The 24,180-nt window shown below is 51.5% G+C and overlaps 1 protein-coding gene across 18 annotated transcripts in view; it reads left to right on the top strand.

Moving 5' to 3' along the window:
- Gatad2a (GATA zinc finger domain containing 2A) overlaps positions 1-24,180 on the top strand; it is a 101,798-nt gene that overhangs the window by 74,115 nt on the left and 3,503 nt on the right. For 8 of the 18 annotated variants that reach the window (XM_076553029.1, XM_006995483.4, XM_076553022.1 and 5 more), the window contains 9 exons: positions 16,923-17,055; positions 17,163-17,294; positions 17,488-17,577; positions 18,202-18,333; positions 18,434-18,598; positions 20,039-20,318; positions 21,845-22,146; positions 22,810-22,884; positions 23,124-23,316. In XM_076553029.1, the coding sequence (XP_076409144.1) occupies positions 16,923-17,055; positions 17,163-17,294; positions 17,488-17,577; positions 18,202-18,333; positions 18,434-18,598; positions 20,039-20,318; positions 21,845-22,146; positions 22,810-22,884; positions 23,124-23,316 (1,502 nt within the window). Of the gene's footprint in view, positions 1-16,922; positions 17,056-17,162; positions 17,295-17,487; positions 17,578-18,201; positions 18,334-18,430; positions 18,599-20,038; positions 20,319-21,844; positions 22,147-22,809; positions 22,885-23,123; positions 23,317-24,180 lie in introns of all 18 variants that reach the window. The other 10 variants (XM_076553023.1, XM_015988904.3, XM_076553028.1 and 7 more) reach the window with 3 other exon arrangements.

The raw sequence follows: 24,180 nt of genomic DNA, 5'->3' as shown, positions 1-24,180 counted from the left end.
AGTGAGGGTGAGGTTATACCACCACCACCGCCCTGTTTTTTGTGTAGCTTTGGTACCTGTCCTGGATCTTGCTCTGTAGACCAGGCTGGCCTTGAACTCAGAGATCTGCCTGGCTCTGCCTCTTGAGTGCTGGGATTAAAGGCGTGCGCCACCACTGCCCAGCTTGGTGAGGTACTCTTGCTTTGGGCTCACCACACTTGTATTTAGAGAATATTTTGCCAGGCGGTGGTGGCGCACGCCTTTAATCCCAGCACTGGGAGGCAAAGGCAGGAGGATCTCTGTGAGTTTGAGGCCAGCCTGGTCTACAGAGCGAGATCCAGGAAAGGTGCAAAGCTACACAGAGAAACCCTGTCTTGAATGAATAGAATAGAATAGAATAGAATAGAATAGAATAGAATAGAATAGAATAGAATAGAATAGAATAGAATAGAATAGAATAGAATATTTTATCAGATGCATATAGACAAAGCCTTGCAGGCTTAATGCTATGCATTACCCTATTCAACTGGAAAAATATTTTAAGCCGAACATTTCTAGACCAATATGGCTGTTAATTTCCATACAGTGCCAGCTCGACCTGGTAAACTAGCACACTTTTCCAAGGTTGATAAGACAAAGCTAGTTTCCAAAATTCAAATCATACAAATAAGGATACATATATAAGGAGCAATGTGTGCAACATCAGTGGCCACAGCTTTCCAAGTTCTTCAGTCAGATGAGCCAAACTAGAGGCGCCCAGGTAGTATGTTAGCTATAAATTGTGCCCAAAGACGTGTTTTTATTTTTTTAATTTTTTTTTTTTCCCTTTTTCTTTTGAGGCAAGGTCTTGCTGGTAGCCCTGGCTGGCCTGGAACTATGGATATAGACTAGACTAGCCTTGAACTCAAAGATACCCATCTTCCTGCCTTTGCTTCCCATTACTGGTTAAAGATGTGTGCCAACATGCCTGGCTTCTTTAAGTTTTTTTTTTTTTTTTTGTTAATTTGGGGGGTGGGTAACGTGGGAATCTGTGCTCATGGAGCCCAGAAGTCAGCTCAGAACCTGTTCAGAAATTGAGCCCCAGAAACCCACCTGTCTCCACGTCCCCAATCCTGAGATTATAGGCACCACCAAGCCCTGCTGTTTATGTGGGTGCTTGGGGTGGAGCTGTCTCCCCAGCACTTGCTCTGTAGATTTGAAAAGTGTGTGCTACCTCTTGGTCCAGACCAAGAGGTGAACATGGACGGTCCTCTGGGTTGCAGCCACTGCCCTCCAAGGGTATGTGGTTTCCTGTCTTTGGACAGCTTAGTTTCCATCAGGTTAGCTTGGTTTGTATTTGTAGACTTACGTGTGTCCTCTTTGTCACCTGGCTTTCATTCCACACTGTGTGTGTGAGATTTGTACGCACTGCTTCATAGCCCAGACAATGCCATCTGTCCCCATGGGTTCCACACTAACAGTTTCAACCAGTCACAGTCAGAACTAATGAGCAGGCTGGGGAGGGTGTAGCCTAGTAGTAATATGTTTTCACTGCTATGACAGAATGCCGGACAAAAACTGCTTGACAGAGAAGTTTAGTTGGGTAGTGGTTTGAGGATATAACCCATTGTGGCAGGGAGGGATGGAGGCAGGAGCATGAGGCATCTGGTCAGCAGCAGTGTTTCTGTGATCACAAAGGAGAGAATGAGGAATGATACCGGTATGCAAATTGTTTCTTCCTTTTCATGCAGAATTGGACCCCAGGCCATGGTGTGGTGCTGCCTTCATTCACAGTGGTCTAGAGGTGTGTCTTTTAGGTGATTCTAAATTCCATCAGGCTAACAATCAAGATTAACCATTGCAGGTAGAGCACAGGACCCGGAGTTCAGTGCCCAGCACCCAAAAGAAAAGTGTGTACGATTTGTGCTTATGCTAAACGTGTAAGGACTTTGTGGTTGCTAGTCCGTAAGCAGAGTGTCAGCTGTTTTGAATGATGTACAATACAACATGTACGAACAGTCATCCCGTGTTATACCAGAGGCTGGAGCATCTCAGAACTGGGGGGTGGAGAAGGCCTGGGGTCACCGGCCACTGGTACCAAGGTTTTGACTATATGCTTCTGGAAATTCTTTTTTTCTTTGTTTATGTATGTGGGTCGGTTTATGTGTCCAAGATGGCGTGTCAGCTCACTGACGCTGGAGTTCGGGCATTTGTGAACGACCTGACTGATGTGGGTGCTGGGAATTGAATTCCAGTCCTCTGCAAGAGCAGTATGTGCTCTTAACCACTGAGCCATTTCTGCAGCCTGCTTCTAGAATTCTAATTGGCTCTTTTTCAAAACTTCTCTTTGTGTCATGCTTCCATCATGGACATTTTGAAGGCTAGGATAGGCTCTGGTGGTAGCAGAGACATGGAATTTCTGTTTTCTTTGAAGAGGAGGCTGGATTCAAGTCATTTAAGCAATGGCTCTGTGAATATCTGTATCATTGCAGCCAGGTGACTTAGAACATGGGTGGCAGATGTAGTAGTGGGGTCAGCACTCTAGACCCCTGTCTTCCACTCTAAAGTTTTTCTGGCTGTCTTGAAGTGTGTGTTTTATATTTGGAATAAATTGAGATTAGGGGGCAGTTTGGGATTATGACTGAAGAAAGCATCAGATCTCCTTCCCAAAAGGCAGTGGGTGGCACAGTGAGACAGAAACTGTGCTCCTCGGCACCTGGGAGCCTGCCAGGGCTCACAGCATCTTCCTGGAAGCACTTTCTCAGGAACTTACTGGCCTTGGGAGTATGTGACCTGGGACTACTACACATTCTCCCACTCCTTGGCGAGTGTAGGCTGAGGACCAGCAGCTTGTTTGGGGTATGGGGCCTAGGGCAGCACTTTGCCCATCATGGATTTTGGTCATTGAATCTTGAAAAGATAATGACCCAGTGCTGTGAGGACCAAGAGTTAAAGCGTGGCCTGGGCCAGTCTCAAACAAGGAAATAACTTTAAAATACAAAGAAGAGAGCAGTGTTTAACATAAACGAAGACAAAGTTGCTGAGGAAAAGAGAACAGGAAAGAAGGCAGAGAAGTATGCAGAGCAGCCGCACCAGTGGGCAGGGGGCATCAGGCTGGATAATGAAGCCCAGCTCAGTCACACAGTGTCTCTCTTGAAGTGACACCCTCTAGGTTTGAGGAGAGAGAGAACAAAGCAAACACCGGAGCCCTGGGTGAGTTCATGAACAATAAAGTGATTTGAAGACAGAAACTGTTATCTTATAGGATTGCCAAGCAAGAGAGGGGCTTTGGGGGTGGGGACTCTCACTATGTAGTTGAGGCTGGAGTGCAGCACAGAGATTCTCCTCCTGTCTGTCTTCTGAATGCTAGGATTAAAGATGAGTGCCAGCCCAAAGAGAGATGTTTTATAAAATAAGGAAGAAATCAGTCACGAGCACATGTGCACCTAACCACATAGCTCTGAATGCCCGAGGCCTAGACCAGTAAGATTCATGTTAGAAATAGATGATTCTTAGGCTGGTGTGATGGTTCAGTGGATAAAAGCACTTGCCACTCAAGTCTGGCAGTTGAGCTTAAATCCACAGAACCCATATAAAGGTGGGAGGAGAGACCCAGCTCCACCAAGCTGTCCTCTGTCTTCCACATGCACACACCAGTGTGTGCTTCTCTCCCATCATGCACAAACACAATGGTAATAATTCTTAAAGGACAGGTTACTGGTGTCACGATTTACTCTTGGCACATACTAAGGCAACTAGACACAGTCAATAAGGTTACAGAGGACATAACCACTGTAGACCCATTCAGCCTGGCTGGCATCTGCATAGCACAGAACAGCCGAAGTTCATTGAACACTCTCTGGGTTGGCTATAATAAAGATGACAGACAATAGCAAGCATTGGCAATGATGTATGGAAGCCAAAGCCTCTCATATGCCCTTGGTCAGACTGTAAAGTAGCACAAGCAGACATTTTTCTCTCTTCACATTTAGACATGAAGACATGACTGAGGAAAAAATGGAATCACTTTCCTCACACAGGGGAACTCATGTGTCCGTAGTCCTAGCAGCATGGTGTATACCAGCCCCAGAGGACATAGGAGATACCCAGGTGTCTGTAAAGCAAGTCAATATTGCATTCAGAGGAAGGAAGTAGAGAAAGTTCTAAGACACAGATGAACCACAGCTGGCCATGCTGAAGGGGCCATAGCAGACCCCAGTGACTGGCCACATAAAATTAATTTAGAGGACATGGCCAAGAAAAAGGTATGCATGAGGCCTTGAGTTCCATCTCCAGCACTGAGAACAAAAGGAGGGGCAGGATTAGAGATAAAGCCCACAAAATGGCCCAGTGGATAAAGAAAGGGGCTTGCCACCCACCTAGTCTGATAACCTACATCTGAGCCCCAGGGTCCACATGGCAGGAGAAAACTTAAGTCGAGTCCCTCACCTTCATGTGCAGGCTGTGTCACATGTGTGCCCCAGACATGCAAAACAGTGTCATTTAAAAATTTAGACTAAGATCTGGAAAGGAAGCTATGTGGGGCCGGGCAATGGGAGATCAGTACAAGGGGACATCTTGGTGATTGTCTCATAGCTCTGATGCTAAAAGCCACTGGATTGTACTTATTTTATTGTAGTCTCATGTCATTTAGGCTGCTTCTAAACTCTTTATCTTCCTGATGGCATCTCCTGAGTGCGAGCGCCTCCACGCTAAACAGTGCTGTTCACGACACAGTTCTGTCTTGTGTTACCCTCCGTGTAGATGTTTTAGAAGCAAACAGGGCTCAGCAGTCTGGCTCAGTGGTGAAGCGCTCCCTTTTTGTGTATGAGGCCACATGTTCCACTTCTAAAACCGAAAAAAGTGGAAGTTAAAATTCTAGTTCATAGAAACAAAATCCACAGAGGTTACCCCAGGGTTTTGTGTCTTGTTCTGCAAGGTCTGTCAGCTGTGAGATTGTGGGCTTGGACTGCCCTCTCTGGCCTGGACCTCTGGTCAAGGCTGAGCTGGTGCAGAGGGAGTTGCTTGCTGCCCTCCATCCACTCCCCTCCACCCTTCTTCCCCTCCTTCCCCAGGATTGGGATGATAGGTGGGCTATCATGTGGGACTTGAGTGAACCTTTTCTGTGGCATCATCTCCTTGGCTGCTGCAGGGTGAGTCCTGTGCACTGTTCGAGGAGAAGGCAGTGTTGGCAGTATGGCTTCCTTGAAGGGAGTGAGCGTGCTCCCTGGCAAGGCTGTCTCCATGCCCTCATTTACCCTGAGAGGAGGCTGCAAGGTCTGTGTCTGGTCAAGTTGGTCTTGGAGTCCAGTGTCGACTTCCAACCCATCGTAGGTTGATGCTGGCACCTGCCCTTCAAGTAACTTATGTCTCCTCCCTCCTCCTCTTCCTTTGTGTTGGTGGCTTGTTGACTACAGGATGGAGTGAGCACAGGCTGTGGCATACTTGCCTTTCAGCAAGCTTGAGGGCCCTCGATCTTTGGATTGTGGAGTTCAGATCCCTGGTGTGGCACTGTAGCCTCTGGTAAGCCAGGACACCAGAAGGGCACCGGTGCAGGTGCTGATGCCATGTCCTTCAGACAGAATCACTGAGAGAGCACTGAAGGGCAGTGGCACATCTGTAGAAACCTGTGGCACTGAGGCGTAGCACACCCACTAGTGTTCCCGTGTCCCCCACAAAAGCCAGGTAGCTCTGAGAGTGCTGAGGGGAGGGTGGGTGGGTGGCCTTGCCTCCTTTGTGCAGAGATAGGGCAGGCCTCAAAATACATGCACAGTGCCAAGGTCAGCAGCCCAGGTTCCTGGTGCAGTGCTTTTTACTAGGAGCTACTTGGGACAGAGGGTAAAGGTAACACTGGAATGGCCACCCCATAAAGAGGTCTTCAAGTCACAGTGAAGAAAGGGCCTGGCATTGCTGCATGCTTTTAATCCCAGCACTCTAGGTAAGAGCAGGTGGATTTCTGTGAGTTAGAGACCAGCCTAGTCTACATAGAGAGTTACAGGCCAACCAGGGCTACACAGCGAGACCCTATCTTAAAATAAGAAAAGAAAAGAGAAAAAGAGGGAAGGTTTAAGGCTAGAGAGATGGTTCAGTGGATAAATTGCTTGCTCTATAAGCTTGAGGACCAGAGTTTGGATTCCCCAGAACCCATGTGAAAGCTGGGCAGGACATATGGCTGCTTTTAACTCCAGCACTCAGGAAGCGGAAATGGGATCTCCAAGGGCAAGCTGGCTGTCTAGACCAGAGTAGTCTGAGTTGGCAGATAATCGGTTCAGCAAAACATCCTGCCTCAACGCAGCAAGTGGAGAGTCATCAAGGAAGACACTTTCAAGTAAACTCCAGGACTTCACATACATGGGCGTGCACACCACAGGCGAACATACACAGAGAAAAGGCTTACTTATGCTCTAGGGATGTGGTTGTGTTCTGAGGCCCAATGCGTTTGGGCCTGTGGTGAAGCCTCAAATGGTGAGAGTGTAGGTAGAGGAAACTGTCCAGCTCCTGGTGGCTGGGGGGAGCAGAAACAAGAGACCCATATTCGTCTTTGTGGACACAACACATGGCTTCTGTTGATGCATGCTATCTGAACAGAGCCTCTCCTAATGCCGCTCTGTTGTGAGTTCTGACAGGCACACACACATGTGAATCAGCAGGGTAATTGAAATCACCCAGAGCCTCCTGAAGAGCCTTCCAGTGTCACACACTCCCTACCCTCCCTGTTGTCTGGCTTCCTTGGCTCAACGTTGGTATGTGGTGTTGGCTGAGTTCTGAGTTCTGCAGCCCCCACTCTTCCTTACATGGGCTCTGATTTGGGCTGAACACTGCTTTGCATGCCATGTGATTCTCTCATATGGACAGTGACCGTCCTTGCCTTTACTCCATGCCCAGCAGTTGACAGCAGGCGCCTGAGGTCTGTGTGGTTCAGTAATGCTCAGGAAGCTTAAGGCCTCCCCTCAAAACGTCCAGGTTTTTAGTATATGTGGCAGCTTGTTCCTTAGGACTCTGCCACGAGGTCCCTGACCTACATCTGTGCCAGGTCCTCCTCTGTCACCTTCCCCCTCTAACGGAAGCACAAGGCCAGGTCTATAAGAGAAAGGTGACTAACTGCCCATCATAAGCTGCATTTGAGGGTCACCACACACAGTGGCTTTCTGAGAAGGGTTCTGGGTTGTATTTTGATACTGTCAAGAAGATTAACCCAGCGTGGTAGTGAGTCTGCAGAGAGGAAGAGCCGGGAGCCCTGGTGTGATGTGTCTTGGTTCCTCATGGCCTTGGATACTTCATGCCTCCCCTCAGAGCCCTGTTGTCTCTGTCTGATCTGCAATGTAAGACTTTTTATAGTGCTCAAGGAACAAGTGTTTGAGTTTCTGAAAATAAGAGACTGGAGAGGGGATGTGCCCCAGACACCTGAGGGAGGAAGGACATGCAAAGCTAAGTTCCCTGACGCTGAGGTTCAGGCAAGTGCCATGGCAACATGGAAGGCCCTGTACTCCCTTAGGAACGGGAGACGGAGAGGTGGTGTCTGGTGTCCAGAGAGATGGAAGACATGCCGTTAATTGCTGTATGTTCCTATTCTTCTATCCCAAGCCATAGGATGGCTGTGTGTGTGTGTGTGTGTGTGTGTGTGTGTGTGTGTGTGTGTGTGTGTGTGTGTGTGTGTGTGTGTGTTTTCTGTTTGGAACACTTAGTAGGTTTGCACGGAGAGGCTGCATTAATTAGTTTCTGTAGTGTTCCAGTTTAGTATAAGTGCTACCAAACCAAGTACTTGAGCCGAGGTTTCATGTAGCCCAGGTTCTCCTTACTGTGTAGCTGAGGAGAGCTTTGAACTTCTGATCTGCTTCTACCTACAAAGCGATGGGATGGCAGGCTTGTGTCACTACACCAGCATATAGCTTAAACCTTTTCTTTTAAACAGTCTCACTTTGTAGCCATGGCTGGCTTTGAACTCATGGAAATCTGCCTAATCCTGCCTCCTGAGTACTGGGATAAAGGGTGTGCGCCCATTTGCCTGGCATTTAAAAACACAGCTTTGGCAGCCAGGGAAAAAGTCACCACAGGTCATGACATGTTGGGATGACAAGATAGGGGAATCCACCCAGTGACCCAGCCTCTTTTCTGGAACTGGAAAGATAGCCTGACGGTTGAGAGCTGTAGCTGCTCTTCCAGAGGACCCACGTCTATGGCTCCAGGGATCTGATGGCTCCAGGCAACTTGGATTTGTGGACTATGACTGTGGACATCTAATGTAGCCGGAAATTTAAAAATAGTTATTAATTGAATTAAAGATGGCTGTAATAAGCCTCTGAAGTAGCAGCATACATGATGTTATCTTAAGCCAGTGACCATCTCTGTTCAGTAAATCTCTTGGAATACTTGGCTGCTGGGCCCTTTGTTTTTGTGCTCGGTGGTGGTTGTTAGGATAGAGTCGTGTACAAGAGACCAGCGTTTGCAGTACCAAGGGAGGATGGTAGTGCTGTGGGGTGACTGTGTGTGCTTCACAGGTCCTCTGCTGCAGCCGCACCTCCAAATGAGCCTGCCCCATGTATGTGTGGAAACCACTGTGTTCCTGCACACTGAGCAAAAGAGACGTTTTTGTTTGTTCTTGAGACGGGCTTTCTGTGGTCCAGGCTATTCTCAGACTCACTGGAATCCTCCTGCCCCAGCTTCTCTCCAGTGCTTGGATTATGGGTGTGAGTCACTATACCTGACCCCAAAGAAATATATTTTTAATGTAAGTTAGTTTTTTAAAATACTTACTTATTTTTATTTTATGTGTAAGAGTGTTTTACTGGCGTGCCCTGTGTGTGTGCCTGGTGCTGAAGGTCAGAAGACGACATCAGATCCCAAAACAGAGTTAACTGTTCTGAGCTGCCATATCCATGCTGGGAGCTCAACCCTGGTGCTCTGCAAAAGCAGTAAGACTCTTAACCTTGTTGATCTGTGTCTTCAGCCCCATAGTTTAAACTTTTTGAGTATTTATAAAGCCCTCTTGTATATCCCAACATGAACAGATCACTGTGGACCTTGGCACAGAGAGCCAGCCAAGCTTCCCAAGTATTAACCATCCTGAACTCTGTTCTCATTGCTTTAGTTACCCTCAAATGTCCCTTAGTGTCCCAGGCCCCATGTGGTGTTTGGTCTTCACCACATCTGTCTCCAGCCCTCGGGACAGTTTTGAGGTATGCTGACCAGGTGTTCTGTTGCTGTCCCTCCATCGGGGTTGGACATTCTGTGGTGGCAGCAGGGTTGGGGGAACCTGTGCTGTCAGACTTAGTGCAGCTGGCACCGTCCTTGAGCCTCTAGTCCAGTTGGCATGGTGGTTTATTCCTCACACCCTTTGGAAAGAAGCTCTTGTACCGCCTGTGCTATAAAGCGTGGGCTGCTTCCTCAAGGTGGGACTGTTCACTCTGATTTCTTAGGATTCTCCTGGGAGTTGAACCTGTCATTGGAATGATTGAACACTCCTTTCTGTAGGCACAGAGGGACTCCAAATGTCCCAGCTTCACACAACCCACATTTCTAAACTTTGCTCATCAGAATATCCTACTTAATTTTAATTGCTGGTCTCAATCAGCACCAGGAATTTTTTTTTATGAAGTTATCGTCTTTGTGTTGACCATTTTGGGAGATGTTCCTAAAGTACACAAGTCTTTACTTCCCCCTTTTTTCATCCAGGACTGCTTCACCTGTCTCCTTTGTCACAGAGTATATTAAAAAAAACACATTTCAGGACTCGTGTGATGAACGGTAGTGTTCTGATCCACGGGTAGAGCCAGCCAAGCATCATGACTTGAGTGCCCTTCTGTCCACACACTGACGTGCACTGCCTGACTTGGGCTGAGTACACACTCTTAAAGCTCAGATGTCTAAAGGGGCAAACCAGGCAGCTGTGCTGGTGCCTACTCTGGCTCCTTGTGTTTTTCCCAGCATACAGGCCAGTTTTGCTCTGCTGGTGAGCAAGCTGGCCTCTTCTCTGGGAGGTGTGATTACATATATTTGCTATAGATCCAGCTTCTACTTTGCTAGGGCATTGTATGATGTTCCTTTCTGGGGGGACTTGGGCCTGGATCTCACCCTCTGGTACTGGGCACCTCCCCCTAACCAAATGTCACCCCAGTATTTTGACAGTCAATTGGTGACCTGATGTAGGATAGGTTCCTGTTTACTGATGAAGTGTGAGGCTACATCCTTGTCCTTACTTACACTATCTCTTTCTTACCTACCTGAAGGTGCTGCTGTGGATACTGCCAGTGACCCAGGACTTTAGCTATAAAGATGAGCTTTTAACTCCACAAATGGGACATGATCACCTGAATGACAGTCAGAGCTGACAGTGCATGGGGACCAGCTTCTCCCTGTGCACGTGTTCTTTCCTGAGCAACCCTCATGGGCTACCTCACCCCCACAGTGGCGTTCTCATCCCTGGAGGGTCCAAGTTGTCTGCAGGGCTTGGCTGAGTGACCCTGGGCAGTCACGGACCTAGTCCTGCCATGACTTGTGTCTTCCCTTGCACACTGGCAGTACTGTTAATAAGGAGTGTCACGCTGTGGTTGACATGGATGGCCACTGTAAATGGTCAGCAGTTCTGTGGTTCTGGGGCTTCCTACTGATCGCTTCTGCTGTTTCTGAGCCAAGCACATAGGACTTAGCGTTTCCCAAGGCCCCAGCTGTTCTGGCCTCCTTGGGTGGATGACAGGCCTCTGAGCCCATGAACATGCCACTGTGGTCCCCCAGCTGCTTCCACAACCTTCAGCTGCTCTGTACTGTCCTTACCTGGAAGGAGGTTGCAGTTCAAGCTGGGTACCAGCTAGCCCTGCTTCTCTGTAGTGCAGCCCTACAAGCCATGTGCTGCCTCTTCCTGTGTCTATGTTGGGGCTCCAGAGCAGCAGTTGGAGATGAAGTCTCCAGGAAAAAAATCAAAAAAAATCCCACCCCATCTGCTTACCTCTGTGCTGGAAAGGTGGAGCATGTTCTGCATCCCAGCATCCCAGCCAGAGGCCTTTGGGTTATAGCTTGGAGGTGTGATGATGGATGCTGATCAAGGCTGGATGACAAGGAGCAGGTGGGCTTTAGAGCACCTATTTGTGTCCACTGCTCACCCTAAGACAGGCTAGCCAGGGCTTTTGTTCTTGTTACAAGGGTCCCTGAAGGAGAAAGCACCAGAGGGCAGGAGAGGGGAGGGTGTCCATGTAAGTTGCTCCTGTGCCCAGATGGTAAGAAAGGTCATTGAAAAGTGTCTCCATATTCAGCCCTGGGGCTGCCAGGTCAGTTGTTGTCTGGTAGGGAATGGTGCCCACTGTTAAAGCTCTCTAATAGGTACCAGGCATGGTGGCACACGCCTTTAATCCCAGCACTCAGAGGGAGAGGCAGGCAGATCTCTTGAATTCAAGGCCAGCCTGGTCTACAGAGTGAGTTCCAGGACAACCAGAGCTACACAGAAACCATTTTGGGGGTGGGGGCTCTCTAGTAGAACTTCCTAGAAGTGGGTTTGTATTTGGGTGGCCAATAGTACAGTGAGTGGAGCACATGTAAGTGCTCTTAGCTTTGAGTCAGATGCATTGCAGGTGTCGTCTGAAGCAGAAGTGCCCCCAGACCTCCCATGGACCCTCCAGGGTGACTCCTCACCCTTTATCCTGTAGCTCTGGTCTGCTGTGTGCTTGGCTCAGCCTGTCCTACCTATAGACAAGGCTGCCTCCGCTGCCCTGTGTGGGGAGCTGCCGAGTGTAGCAGGACAGTCACTAATACATTCCTCTCCTGTGTTCCTTCTCGCTTCCTGCTTTGTTCCCGTGAGTGTCCTCTGTTGGGGACAGTCTAAGAAAAGAGGCATAGACCCCTCAGTGTAGTAGTTTAAAGCAGTGCTGTGTTGATGCTGTACTGCTTGGCTGCAGGCTAGCTGGTCCTGTGTCAGCGGTCCTCAGTGTCCATTAGTCACATATAATGGTTGACACTGGCCAAACACATTTCTGTCCCCTCAGACAGAGGGCTTGTCCTACTCCATGTGGTTTGGGGCAGTTACCTGTCTCCCAGAGCCAGTGTTCTGAAGGCCGGTTAGGAAGCTGCCAGGCTGCTGTGACCTCCTAGCTCAGGGATTCAGCGGTGTGAAACCCTTTCCGGTGGTTTGGTGTTCAGCAGCAAAGATGTTTCAACATGCAAGATTTCTCACGTAGACCCTAGATGTCAGTGGGATCTCGAGTGGACAAGCCCTGTCTTGAATTGCCCAAGGTGCAGCAGTGGACCCCATCATTCACACACTTTGTCAGCCTGTAAGCCTGAACAGGTGTCCCCCCTTCGCTGTGTTTGGGGTCTCAGGAGGGCCCCCCTCTAATCCAGATCTTTGTGGCTAGAGACCCTCTTGAGTAACTAGCCCCGCCCCATACCTACAGCTCACCGGGCTATGACTTGTCAGAATGTCCGTCAGGGGAGTTTGGTGTTGCGGAACACTTGCATCTGTGGCCCGCCAGGACCTTGGCCTGCCAGTTTTGGAGAGGCAGTCCCCGTGGCCTGGTATAACAGGACACACCAACCTCAGAGTTGGCCTTGGGCAGACAGCCCCACCTTTTTGTTTTGTGTTGTTTTTTGTTTGTTTGTCTTTCTTTGGTTTTTTTGAGACAGGGCTCTGTGTAGCCCTGGCTGTCCTGGAACTCACTTTGTAGACCAGGCTGGCCTCGAACTCAGATACACCTGCCTCTGCTTCTCAAGTGCTGGGATTAAAGGTGTGTGCCTGGCCAGACAGCCCCATCTTGTCAAGGTGGAAACAGGTCCTTTAGGGCCAGCAAAGCCACTGCTAGGTGAGCGTTGGGCGCCAGGGCAGCCCCTCTTGCTGTCACATTGCCTTGGGGCAGCAGGACTCCCTCTCTTTGTTGTGCTGGGACATCTGAGCCTTCAAGACCCTGAGAGAAGCAGTCAGGACAACCTGCTGTCTCTCACGTGTGGGGCACTCTCAGCAGCCTGAGTCCCATCAGTCTCCAGTGCACAGCTTTGGAGAGTGCTGATGCCTATAGGAGGCAGCACTGGGGGGGGGGGCAGTCCCCGGCTCTGAGTAGAAGTCGCCACATGATCTCTCAGTCTTGGTGAGTCCAGCTCTCCCACTCTGGTGGTGGGAGCACTTGTTCAGGATCTGCCAAGCAAGGTGTCCCGGTCCTCCTGTGCCCTCATTGGGAGCTGAGACTGTGTCACCTATGCGAGAGGGATATACTCAGGGTGGGGAATCCCTCCTGTGAGTCAGAGAAAGATGTCCCACCTAAAGAGGAAGGCAGGCAGGCCTGTTCAGGGGGCAGGCTTTCCTTGGCATGTCATCTGTCCATCCTGTCCCATCTGTCTGTGTTCTTCTCACCACAGACATATACTAGGTGACTAAGGCCACATTTGCCAAGCAACACCTTGGGGCCCCTGCAGGTCTGGGGACCTCCCTCAGGTTATGTGCCATGGGGCCAGTGAATGTACATGAGCCATTCTGAAGGCAGAGGGCCATTGAAGGGCGATGGAGACCAGGCTGGACAGGTTTGGTGGACAGGATTTGGTGTGGAAGTCAAGCTAAAGCCAGTGTGTGTTGTGGTCCAAGGTTTAGGTGCAGAAGGGTAGTTGGGTGAGTCATAGTTTAGTCATGCTGGGCTCCAGTGTTGGCCCTGAGGAGGACGTGTCTTTGGGCTGTAGGCCATGGTTAGCTCAGAGCCCCCATGTTTCAAAGACCCCATTGCGCAGTTTCTGACCTTAGGGGCTGTGTTGTTCGTGCCCAGTGTGAGTCTGGGCAACCATTACTTGGAACCTTTTCTTTGACTTTCTGTAGTTTGAGATGCGTAGGAGTGCTCTATGTTTGGCGTTTGTGGGTCTTCTTGGGTAAGCTTCCCCTTAAATAATTTTCGGGCTGTTATTTCTTTAGTGCTTCTGTTCTGTTCCCACCGGTGAACTTGTCTTCTCTCCTGTGTCCTGTGGGTTCCAGTGGGCCATGATCCTAAGGACAGAGCCACTGTTTGTCATAGTCAGAATCTCTCCCCACTGCTCAGTGGGTGCCAAGATGATACAGGTTTGGGAGGACAGGGTTTTCTCTGGGCCCCAGGAAGCTCCATTTGAGAACCACAGAGGTCCAGTCCCTGAGGCCAACTCTGTGTCTCCTCTGTGAAGCTCTTTCCTCACATCAGCCTGAGGGGACATGGATAGGAACTGAGCGCCTCCCCTGGCAAAGTCTACCCTGTACAGGTGCTGGTGACCAGGCCAGCCTGTCTCCAGGGGTCTGTGCTGGTGACATGCAGCCACTTTATCATCGTGTTTCGCTGTGTGCTCATCGCAGGCAGCAGGACAAGTTCATACAGCTTCCAGATAAATGCAGTTGTCCTAGGCGGCCTGGCCACGACAGAGCCATCTGCATGCCACCCTCCATGCTCCTCTTGCTACATTTTATTCTCCTGCCCATGGGTTTTATAAGTTAAAAGTCTCCCTCCAGTGCCTGTTAGTTTGATCCCACGTGTGCCTGTTCCTAAATTAAAAGCTTTGTAGAAAAGTACAGAGAATCTTGAAGGGACTTTTGTTAAAAAGCTGAGCTTTGAAAAGTTTTTTAGTTTGGAAACGAGATGGGCTTGTGGCTTCTCCGTTTGTGAGAGGTGACCACAGGTGACCGGGGGCCTAAAACACGCACAGTCCCCTGGAGGCTGCCCAGGAGGGGCCTTGGGGTGAGTGGAGCCTCCATTTTCTGATAGCACCTGAACCTTTGCCTCTCTTCTCAAAATGAAGGCTGTGTGTCACAAACTGGTTAGAACTGCCCGTTGCCATGGTTTTCACATTGGAAGGCACAGTTAAAGGGTCACATGACCAAGGAGGGAAATGCCTTTGTCACATGACTTTTTGGTGGCCTGATTAGCATAGAGGAAGTTCACTCCCGGCTTGTTGCGGCTGGGATGCTGAGTGATTACTGGTAGTGACATCACCTCTGAGGTGTGTTATTGATGAGTTTGGGCCCAAGATTGGTTCAGAGAGCACAGTGGTCAGGGCTGGCTGTCTTCCGAAAGTAGGCCTCAGTCCAGAATGGTCTTTGTCCCAGCCCTACCCCTCATTCCTCGGGCAAATCGCAAGTTTTATTAAGCGGTCCTCAGGAAGATAGAAAAGAGATAGACCCTGCAGTTGGCTGTCCTTCAGTTCTGTGCATGCCCAGGAAGTGCAGTCCTGGACTAGAACTCTGTCCTGGGTGCCTCTCAGGCCCGGCTGCTCTGTCCAGTACCACATACACAGCGCCAGGCTGGGCCTCTGCTGCTGCACAGTTGATGGTGTGCACAGCCTGTGGGCCTGGAATCGGAGCTACCAAGTCACCTTGAAAGCTGATCTTTGGCAGTGTAGGACCTATGGGACCATCATCCAGGAGAGTCAGACCTGGAGTATTTGAGACTGAGGGAGCTGCCTAGCGTCTCAAATTTTTTTTAATGATTTATTTATTTTATGTGCATTGGTGTTTTGCCTGCATGTGTCTGTGTGAGGGTTTTAGATCCCCTGGAACTCCAGTTACAGACAGTTCGAGCTGTTGTATGGGTGCTGGGAATTGAACCTGGGTCCTGGAAGAACAGCCAGTGCCCCTAATTTCTCCAGTCCCTCCAGGGTCTCTTTTAAATGACTAGGCCAAAGCCTGATATTCAACAGTCCGCAGACACTGTGGACCCCAGGCTTGGGCTTTCAGACTTTGTCCTTGCCCCTGGCCTGACAATCTGGAAGCCACTGCCATTGTTGGTGTGTAGCTGCCATGTGCCTCTGAGTGGAACCAGGAAGCCAGAGCCACATCTGGCTGGTCAGCCTCTGTCCTCCTTCCTGAGGACTGTAGGTCCAGAGGCTCTTCACTCAGTGACGCATCTCACTCTGCTCTGGCACAAACCACTGCGTGGACTGTTAACTTTATCCGTGCTTGTCTCCTGTGTCACAGTGCCACCTAGTGGACGTGTTCTGAGCTGCTTTCCCACAAGTGAGATGGGAAATGGGTCCTCAAAGGGTGTTGGGGTACACACCCAGGGGCAGTTTGTAGCCCGCCCTCTATTCACAGTACCTTCTTTAGAATTTGCTGCCCCTAACCATATGGTACGGCAACAGAGCACATTTGGCCCTGAGGCTTTAGAAGTAACCCATGTGTATGCCCTCTGACACCCTTCACAAAGAGGGCAGTCGAGTGTCGAGTGCTCCTGTGCGGGTTAACTGATACAGGCTTGCTGGGCCAGCAGCTCAGAGGCCGGCAGCCCCCCGTGCCACTCCTGCCACAGCCAGCTCCTAGGGAGCTGTGTTTGACTGCTCATTCACAGGGAAAGTGAGCTTCCTGCCCACTGTGGCATGTGTATTAGAAGGTTGGGTGACAGTGGTCAGTGTCGCATGGTGTGGCTTTCTCTAAACTTGGAGGAGTGTGCAGGGTTGGGGGCAGAAGGCAAAGTGTAGTGAGTAGGACAGCGTTGGTATCCTCAGCCCGAACAGTCATACTCTGCAGACCTGAGGCTTGAGACAGTGGTTCTTTCGAGTTTCAAAACCTGTGGTCACTTGCCATGTGTGTCCTAGGTAGGTGGTCCCACAGATGGCCCCAGGTTCCCTTGTGAAAAGCAAAGGCCAGCAGCATGCCATTGAGCTGTTGTGGTTTTCTGGGGGCTGTGTGGGACTGGGTTAAGGGAGGGGTGGGCTTCCCATTGGGTGGTTCCCAGTGTGAGCATGTGGGAGCCCTTGGCTTCGGAGTGCTCACGTCCTATCCTGCCCAGCACTCAGAAGCTGAGATCTGCAGCTCAGTGTTTACCCACAATCTAGCTCCACAGTAGAGTAGCACTTTCCGCAGTGTCCATGATACACCAAGTACTCACAGGCAAGGCACATGATCTGGAGTGGACAGCCACAGTGAGAACATCCATGGTGCAGGTAGCAAGAGGAGATACTTGGGGGCAATAGGGCATCTGCAGGAGGCTGGCGGGGTGGAGTGCTCTGCTCTGTTAATCCCTGTCACCTGCTCCGTCTGACAGTGACATTAAGTCCGAGAAGAGGCCCCCCTCCCCTGATGTGATCGTGCTCTCTGACAGCGAGCAGCCATCGAGCCCCAGGGTGAATGGACTGACCACAGCAGCCTTGAAGGACACCAGCACCGAGGCGCTCCTGGTGAGCCTTTGCAGGGCCTGTGCCCATGCCTGGGAGCCTGGCCAGCCCAGCTTTGCAGAGTGGCCTCTACTGAGGCTTTCCCCAATTTTGTGCTCTTGCTTTCATAGAAAAGCAGCCCGGAAGAGCGAGAGCGGATGATCAAGCAGCTGAAGGAGGAGTTGAGGCTAGAGGAAGCGAAGCTGGTTTTGTTGAAGAAACTACGACAGAGTCAAATACAAAAGGAAGCCACGGTGCAGAAGGTACGTGTGCTGCCCACCTCGGAGCCTTGTCAGAATCTGGGCATCCCAGGATTAGAGGGGTTGGCCCAGGGCAGAGGCCCAGCCCACAGGGTGCCTGGGCATCAGGGAGCAAGCAGGAGATGATTGTAGGGTGATGGTGTGTGCAAGACCGTCCACCCACCACCTCCTGCTGATGCGCCCTGCTGTCTTACAGCCTGCAGCTTCCTCAGGGAGTGCCGTGACCACCCCTCCCCCACTCGTGCGGGGTACCCAGAACATTCCTGTTGGCAAGACATCACTTCAGGTTAGTGTGTAACCTTCTGCCTGTTGCCCAGGACTACCACTACTTATAACCAGGCTCCTGAGCAGCCTTGGTCCTGTGGAAGCAAGGGCTGCCTATTCCTTCTGAGTAAGGTAACATGGAGCCTCCTTCTGAGTAAGCAGGCAAGGACCAAAGTGTCATGTGTACCCCAAACTACCCTACTAACCAGGCTGCTGTCAGTGTCACAGACTGGTCAGTGGTGACCAACCAGTGAGATTGAAAAATGGCTGAGCAGGGCACTCTTGAGGTGGACTTCACTGAGGCCTCTCAGCTCAGGCTTCTGCCCACAGGCTTTGATGGCTCTGTCACCCTCATAATTCCTTCCGCTGGGTTCCCAGTAGAGTCAAGTGTACAACAAATGGGTGTTTTAGCTGATCTTGAGGTTTTGTGTGTTGGTTTTTAATTTGTTACCTTAAAACAGAAACCAACCTAGAGCTGTGGCTTCATGGGTATGTAGAGTGCCTGCCTCGTGTTACAAAGCCCTGAGTACCACATAAATTAGGCTGGTGCCTCAAACTTGTCATCCCAACACTGGGGAAGAAAAAGCAGAGGGAATTCTGAAGTACAGAAAATAAATGTGATTCTGGGCCTCACTGTCATCGACAGACCTCCTCTGCTCGAATGCCTGGCAGCATCATCCCACCACCACTGGTCCGAGGTGGGCAGCAGGTGTCTGCCAAGCTGGGACCACAGGCCAGTTCCCAAGTAGTCATGCCGCCGCTTGTCAGGGGGGCCCAGGTGAGTCAGACTTGTGTGCTGGGTGGGGTCAGGCGTTCACCCATGGCCTGCCAGGCTTGGTTGGTCTCAGTGGCATTTCTTGTCCCCTGTCTCCCAGCAGATTCACAACATCAGACAGCATTCCTCCACGGGGCCACCACCCCTCCTCCTAGCCCCCCGTGCCTCAGTGCCCAGCATGCAGATTCAGGGACAGAGGATCATCCAGCAGGGACTCATCCGTGTCGCCAATGTCCCCAATACCAGTCTACTTGTCAACATCCCTCAGGTGAGGCTGGAACCTAGGTGCCAGGTCAGGGTAGGGGTGCTGTTAGATCTCAAGGTGTCGTTGTGTCTTCTGGGAGTGACTGGTGTCACACACTTGACTCCTGAGTCTGGTGGGGTTCTAGGTGTGAAGATCACGCACAGATTGACCTTTAGTAAAGTTAGGAAGCTTTTGAGAAAGTGTGGGAACTGCTTGGGGATTCAGGATGTGAGAGACAGCAGGCTTTGAGGAAAGAATGGAGAGACCACTAGAGGGACACCAGAGCCCTCTGGAGCCTGCCGTCCTCCCCGGAGCCATGCTGCAGTCCCCTCCCCCTCCTGCTGTCTGTGTCCTCAGGCTGGGAGGACAGCATGTTACAGATCCTCCCACAGCCCAGTGGGCTATTCTTAGCTGTGTGTTCCTCCACCTCTGGACAGAGTCTCTGAGGTGGGGAGGGTCTGTCCCCACCCCTGGGTAGTAGGATAGAAAGAAAAGGGCTAGAGTAAGGGTTTTGTCTGACAGATGAAATGACCCAGTCTGCAGGCCTTTTGCTGACAGAGAGTTCTTTCTTCCTTGTCGCTGCCCGCCCTCCTCGGCCCTCCTCCGACAAGACAGGGCTGGACTCTGGACAGCTCTGACAGAGGGGCCTTGCCTGTGGTAAAGTCCAGTTCCAGTGCAGACAATGACTGTCTCTGCCTCCTTCTTGGAAGAGTGTGTGTCCCAGCTAAAACCAAAGACTGGGGTGGCAGCTCTGCACAGTCGCCATGTCCTGCCTCTGCTGTGTGCAATGTGTCACCAGGGTGGGCTGGTAGTGAAGTCCGGGCCCCTACCAGTCAGAGGCTGGAAGCCAGAGCTGGATCCCCTTGCTTTGTGAGGGAGGCACCTGCATCTGGAGCCCCCACGGAGTAGTGTGTGTGGGCCTTGGTTGTCTGTTCACCTGGGGAAGGAGTGCTCGGTGCTCTCTGTATCTTGTGGAGATGTTGACAACCCCTACAACACCCTAGGAACCTGGCACTGGCATGGTTAGCCTGGGCTTGGGGATTGCAGCGGTGGGGGGGTTGGAGACCACCCTGATGAGGACAGGAGCTGTATCTCCTCATGGCCCTGTGCAGACTCAGAACCAATCGAGAAGTAGCACTCTGGGTGTAGACTCCACTGCAGCTTCCCAGCTTGGTCTTGCTGCTCTCCTGGGCATGCAGGGAGCTGGGTGTATAGAACCCTGCAGCCATGGACTTAGTCAAATTTACTTTTGTTGGTTTGGTTTGGTTTTGAGACAGGGTCTCACTATGTAGCCCAGGCTGGTCTCGAACTCCCAGAGATGTACCTCCGCTTGCCTCCCAAGAGCTGGGATTAAAGGAGTGGGCCACCATACCGGCTCAGATCTACTCTTGTAAGGACTGCAGTGTGCATCTGACATGGAGCCTGCTTTAGGTAGCCTGAGCCTCACCTAGTTGTTTTCCACAGCCCAGCGCAGCCTCACTGAAGGGGACAACGGTTGCCTCTGCTCAGGCCAGTTCCACCCCCACCAGTGTGGCCTCTGTGGTTGCATCTGTTGAGTCTCCAGCCAGCCGACAGGCTGCTGCCAAGCTAGCACTGCGAAAGCAGCTGGAGAAGACACTGCTCGAGATCCCGCCTCCCAAGCCCCCTGCTCCAGAGATGAACTTCCTGCCCAGTGCTGCCAACAATGAGTTCATTTACCTGGTGGGCCTGGAGGAGGTGGTGCAGAACCTGCTGGAGACACAGGGTGAGTGGGTGGCTTTACCTCCTGCTGTAGCCTCTGGCAAAAGGCATCTCAGGCAGCCATGTTGCCAGCGGTTCTACTGTGAAGTCAGTTCCTGGTGTGGTGAGGGGTGAGGTTGAGCATCTGCAGCAGGCTGACCCTTGGGTGAGGCAGAATTTTTCAAAGCCTCTACTTACTCTTCTTGGCCAGAAGGACAGATAGGGACACCTTTGCCTGGGCCAGGCTTATTTCTTTCCTGTCTTTGGGGACAGTGCGGATGGATACCTACAGGACCCCATTGAGACAGCACTAGACAGGAAAGGAGTGGGTGGACGGCCCCTTTGGCACCCAGACGTAGGCCAAGGGCCTGTGCATCTGGTGGTTGAGCTGTTAGGCAGGTTCAATGGTGGCCAGCCTCTCTCCCGGCACTTTGACTGTGGTCATCAGTGCTCGCTTTCATCTGCTCCTACTGTGCAAGGAGGAAGCTGGTGGGAGTGTGCAGAGCTGGGCCCATTGCCTTCCTGGAGGTGGGTTGTTGAGTGTGTGTTCCAGGCTCCTGGGACCCTCAGCCCCATACACTTGAGTTGGGTCACATGTACCAGCAGCCCAGAGCACTGGTGGCCAACAGACTCAGAGGTTTGCCCAGTGCATACTCCTCTGTAACTTTTGTAGCATCCCTTGAGCACAGAGTTGCCCTGAAGATAACCACCAGGCCCATGTGGCTAAACAACACCCTCTTTGGCCTGAGGTCAGTAACGTACACCTCTTGAGCTTTCAGAAGAGAGCGAGTGTGCATTGCCGGGAAGCCTGGGTGCCCGCACTCTGTTGTAGTGAGGTGACATTGACGAAGAACTGTAGGGAGAGGCGCTCATGCGTGCAGGGCACTGAGTGCACGCAAGTGCTGGCTTCCATCCCTAGCAGGCAGGGCTGCCTGGAATCTGCCTGTGGTAATAGTGGCAGCAGTCGTTAGACTAACTCCGCTGTTGCTCAGAACCAGAGCACTCCCCATCCTCATCCTGTCAGGCCCTTACCCTCCCTCCTTCAGTGTGCAGGGGAGGTGGGGCCTCCCCAGAGTCCTGTCTACAGAGTCCTCAGTGTGCATTTGTTCCTTGGCCCCCTCCATGCTGTGGCCTGCAGGGAGGCCCAGAGTGCATGTCCCCAACTCAGTAACAGCTGATCCGCAGTTCAGCCGGCCTTCTCCTGGGACCCAGGCCTGGTTCTACTGCCAGCCACACGAAGAGGAAGTTGCTTGTCTCCTGGCCTCAGCCACCCTCTGTGTTTGGGTAGCATGTCCCCACGAAGAGAGAGTGAATACCCACTTGCCTACAAGGCAAGTAACTGACAAGGCAGGGTAACTTTTGACACATCTGTTAGTTAGGACACCTGCCGTGGCAAGGCCAGGCCAGGCCAGTATCACAGGCCCCTCTGAGTCGGTACCAGGGATGCTCAGCCACAGCCTTTCTGAAATTCATCCACTGTGGCCTCCGTGTACCCACGGGAGGTTCCTGGCCAGGCCAGTGCCCTTTGACAACGTTGTTCATCTATTTCAGCGGGCAGGATCTCTGCCAGCACAGCTGCTGCTGTGTTATCCCGGGAGCCCTACATGTGTGTTCAGTGCAAGACGGACTTCACATGCCGCTGGCGGGAGAAGGGTGGAACTGTCATGTGTGAGAACTGCATGACGTCCAACCAGAAGAAGGCGCTCAAGGTGGAGCACACCAGTCGGCTGAAGGCCGCCTTTGTGAAGGCGCTGCAGCAAGAACAGGAGATGGAGCAGCGGCTGCTGCAGCAGGGCCTGGGTACTGCCAGCACCAAGGCTGAGCCCACAGCCCCACATCCCACGCTGAAGCAGGTGAGAGCAGAAGCCTTCACCATTCTTAGACTGCAGGATGTTCTGGAGGCGTCCCCTTCTGCCCACCCGCCTGGCGGTTAACTCCAGGCTAAATTGCACTTAATGGTAGCATTTGGCAGTGAAAACACTAATTTGCAGTTTCTTTAGATTTTGTAGCTTTCACTCCAGTGCACGGGCAAGTACTTCTGTCTAAAATGACCGCCGAGAGCCTTGCTGGCCGTTAGCAGAAGCTCCCTGGCCAGCTGAAGGAGAGGAGTAGAGTGTGGACCTGGACCTGCACCCATCCATCCTTTTTTTCATTTCTTTCCTTTTTTTGAGACAGGGTCTCCCCACGTAGTTCCAGCTGCCCTGGAACTCATTATGTAGACCAGGCTGGCCTTGAACTCACAAGAGACCTAGCTGTCTCCTGAGTGGTGGGACTAAGGTGTACGCCACCCCCATCCCCACCCCCACCCCCACAGTGTGCTGCTCCTTTTTGTGGTTTCTGTCTGATCACACATTGCACCTCACCAGAAACATTTTTCTACCATCTCCTGCAGTATCTGGAGCCGGCAGGTGTTGGCACTCACCATCATGGCCGGGCCTGTCTGGTAGGGCACCCCCAGCCGGTTTGGGTTAGTGCCACAGACCTTGCTGACATACCTTTCAATCCCATTTGTGTAGGTCATAAAGCCCCGACGTAAGTTGGCGTTCCGCTCAGGAGAGGCCCGTGACTGGAGTAACGGGGCTGTGCTACAGGTCAGAACCCGGCAGGGCCTCGCCCGGCTGCAGACGCGACTGCAGTCGCCAGCTCTCGCTGTGCTCGTGCTCCCCGCCCCGTCTCCTCCCTCTTCCCTAGTGTAACTCACACGGCTGTTTTCACTTTGGACTCTAGGGACCCAAGTGGGTGGGAAGAGGTCAGCCAGACAAGGAGAGGCTACTCCAAGCAGCCTGGCCACCCTGCCCGTGGTGAGCCTGGCCCCCTTTGTGTCCCGTAGGCTTCCAGCCAGCTCTCCCGGGGCTCAGCCACAGCCCCTCGTGGCGTTCTGCACACATTCAGCCAGTCACCCAAACTGCAGAATGCAGCCTCAGCTACGGCCCTGGTGAGCAGGACTGGCAGACATTCCGAGAGAGCCGTGGGTACCAGCAAGGGCACCACCTCCAACTGGAAGAAGACGCCCCTGAGTGCAGGTATGCCTCTGGGGACCTTCTGCCACTAGGCTACCCCTTCTTGTTTGTGGGGTGTAGTCTGGTACAAGCTGGTCTGGAACACTCAACTCACCTAGTTCCCCAACAGCATTATCAACAGTAGAGGGCCTGTGTCCCACACCCTTCTGAGACACAGCCTCTTGCTCCCATGCAGCAGGCTTTCTTTGGGGCTACCAACCAGCTCCCTAATCAGGACATGGAGATTTTTTTTTTTTAATTTATTTATTTGTATTTTATGTGTTTTTGCCTGCATGTATGTCTGTGTGACGGTGTTGAATACCCTGGAACAGGAGTTATAGACATTTGTGAACGAACTGCCATGTGGGTGCTGGGAATAGAACCCGGGTCCTCTGGAAGAGCAGCCAGTGCTCCAAACCGCTGAGCCATCTCCAGCCCCCCCCCCCCCATATATATATATATATTTAAATTAAAACTGCTTGGCCATTAGCTCAGGCTTCCTGCTGACTAGCTCTTACACTTAAACTCAGCCCATTTCTGTTAATCTATATGTTGCCACATGTTCTGTGGCTTTACCTGTGTGCCAAAACATGCTGCTCCCTGGACGGCGGGCTGGCATCTCCTGACTCAGCCTTCTTCTTCCCAGAAATTGACATGGAGATTTTTTATTAGTTATAAATGCTTGACCTAGCTTATGCTTGTTTGCCTATCTATTGGCCAGTCAGCTTTTTATTAGACCACTCAGGTGCCTTAAGCAGGCCAGGTAAAAGGACAACATCTTTACACCTAATGATGTAAACAAATGCAACATAAACAAATGTGACACACATTTACGTGGTTAAAGTTATATTCTTCAACACTCCCATCCCTCCTGGGACAAGTGACACC

Source organism: Peromyscus maniculatus, chromosome 17 (genome assembly GCF_049852395.1).
Source record: "Peromyscus maniculatus bairdii isolate BWxNUB_F1_BW_parent chromosome 17, HU_Pman_BW_mat_3.1, whole genome shotgun sequence".
Classification (NCBI taxonomy): domain Eukaryota; kingdom Metazoa; phylum Chordata; class Mammalia; order Rodentia; family Cricetidae; genus Peromyscus; species Peromyscus maniculatus.
The sequence above is the reverse complement of the archived record's forward strand: the minus strand, read 5'-3'. Positions and strand labels throughout refer to the sequence as shown.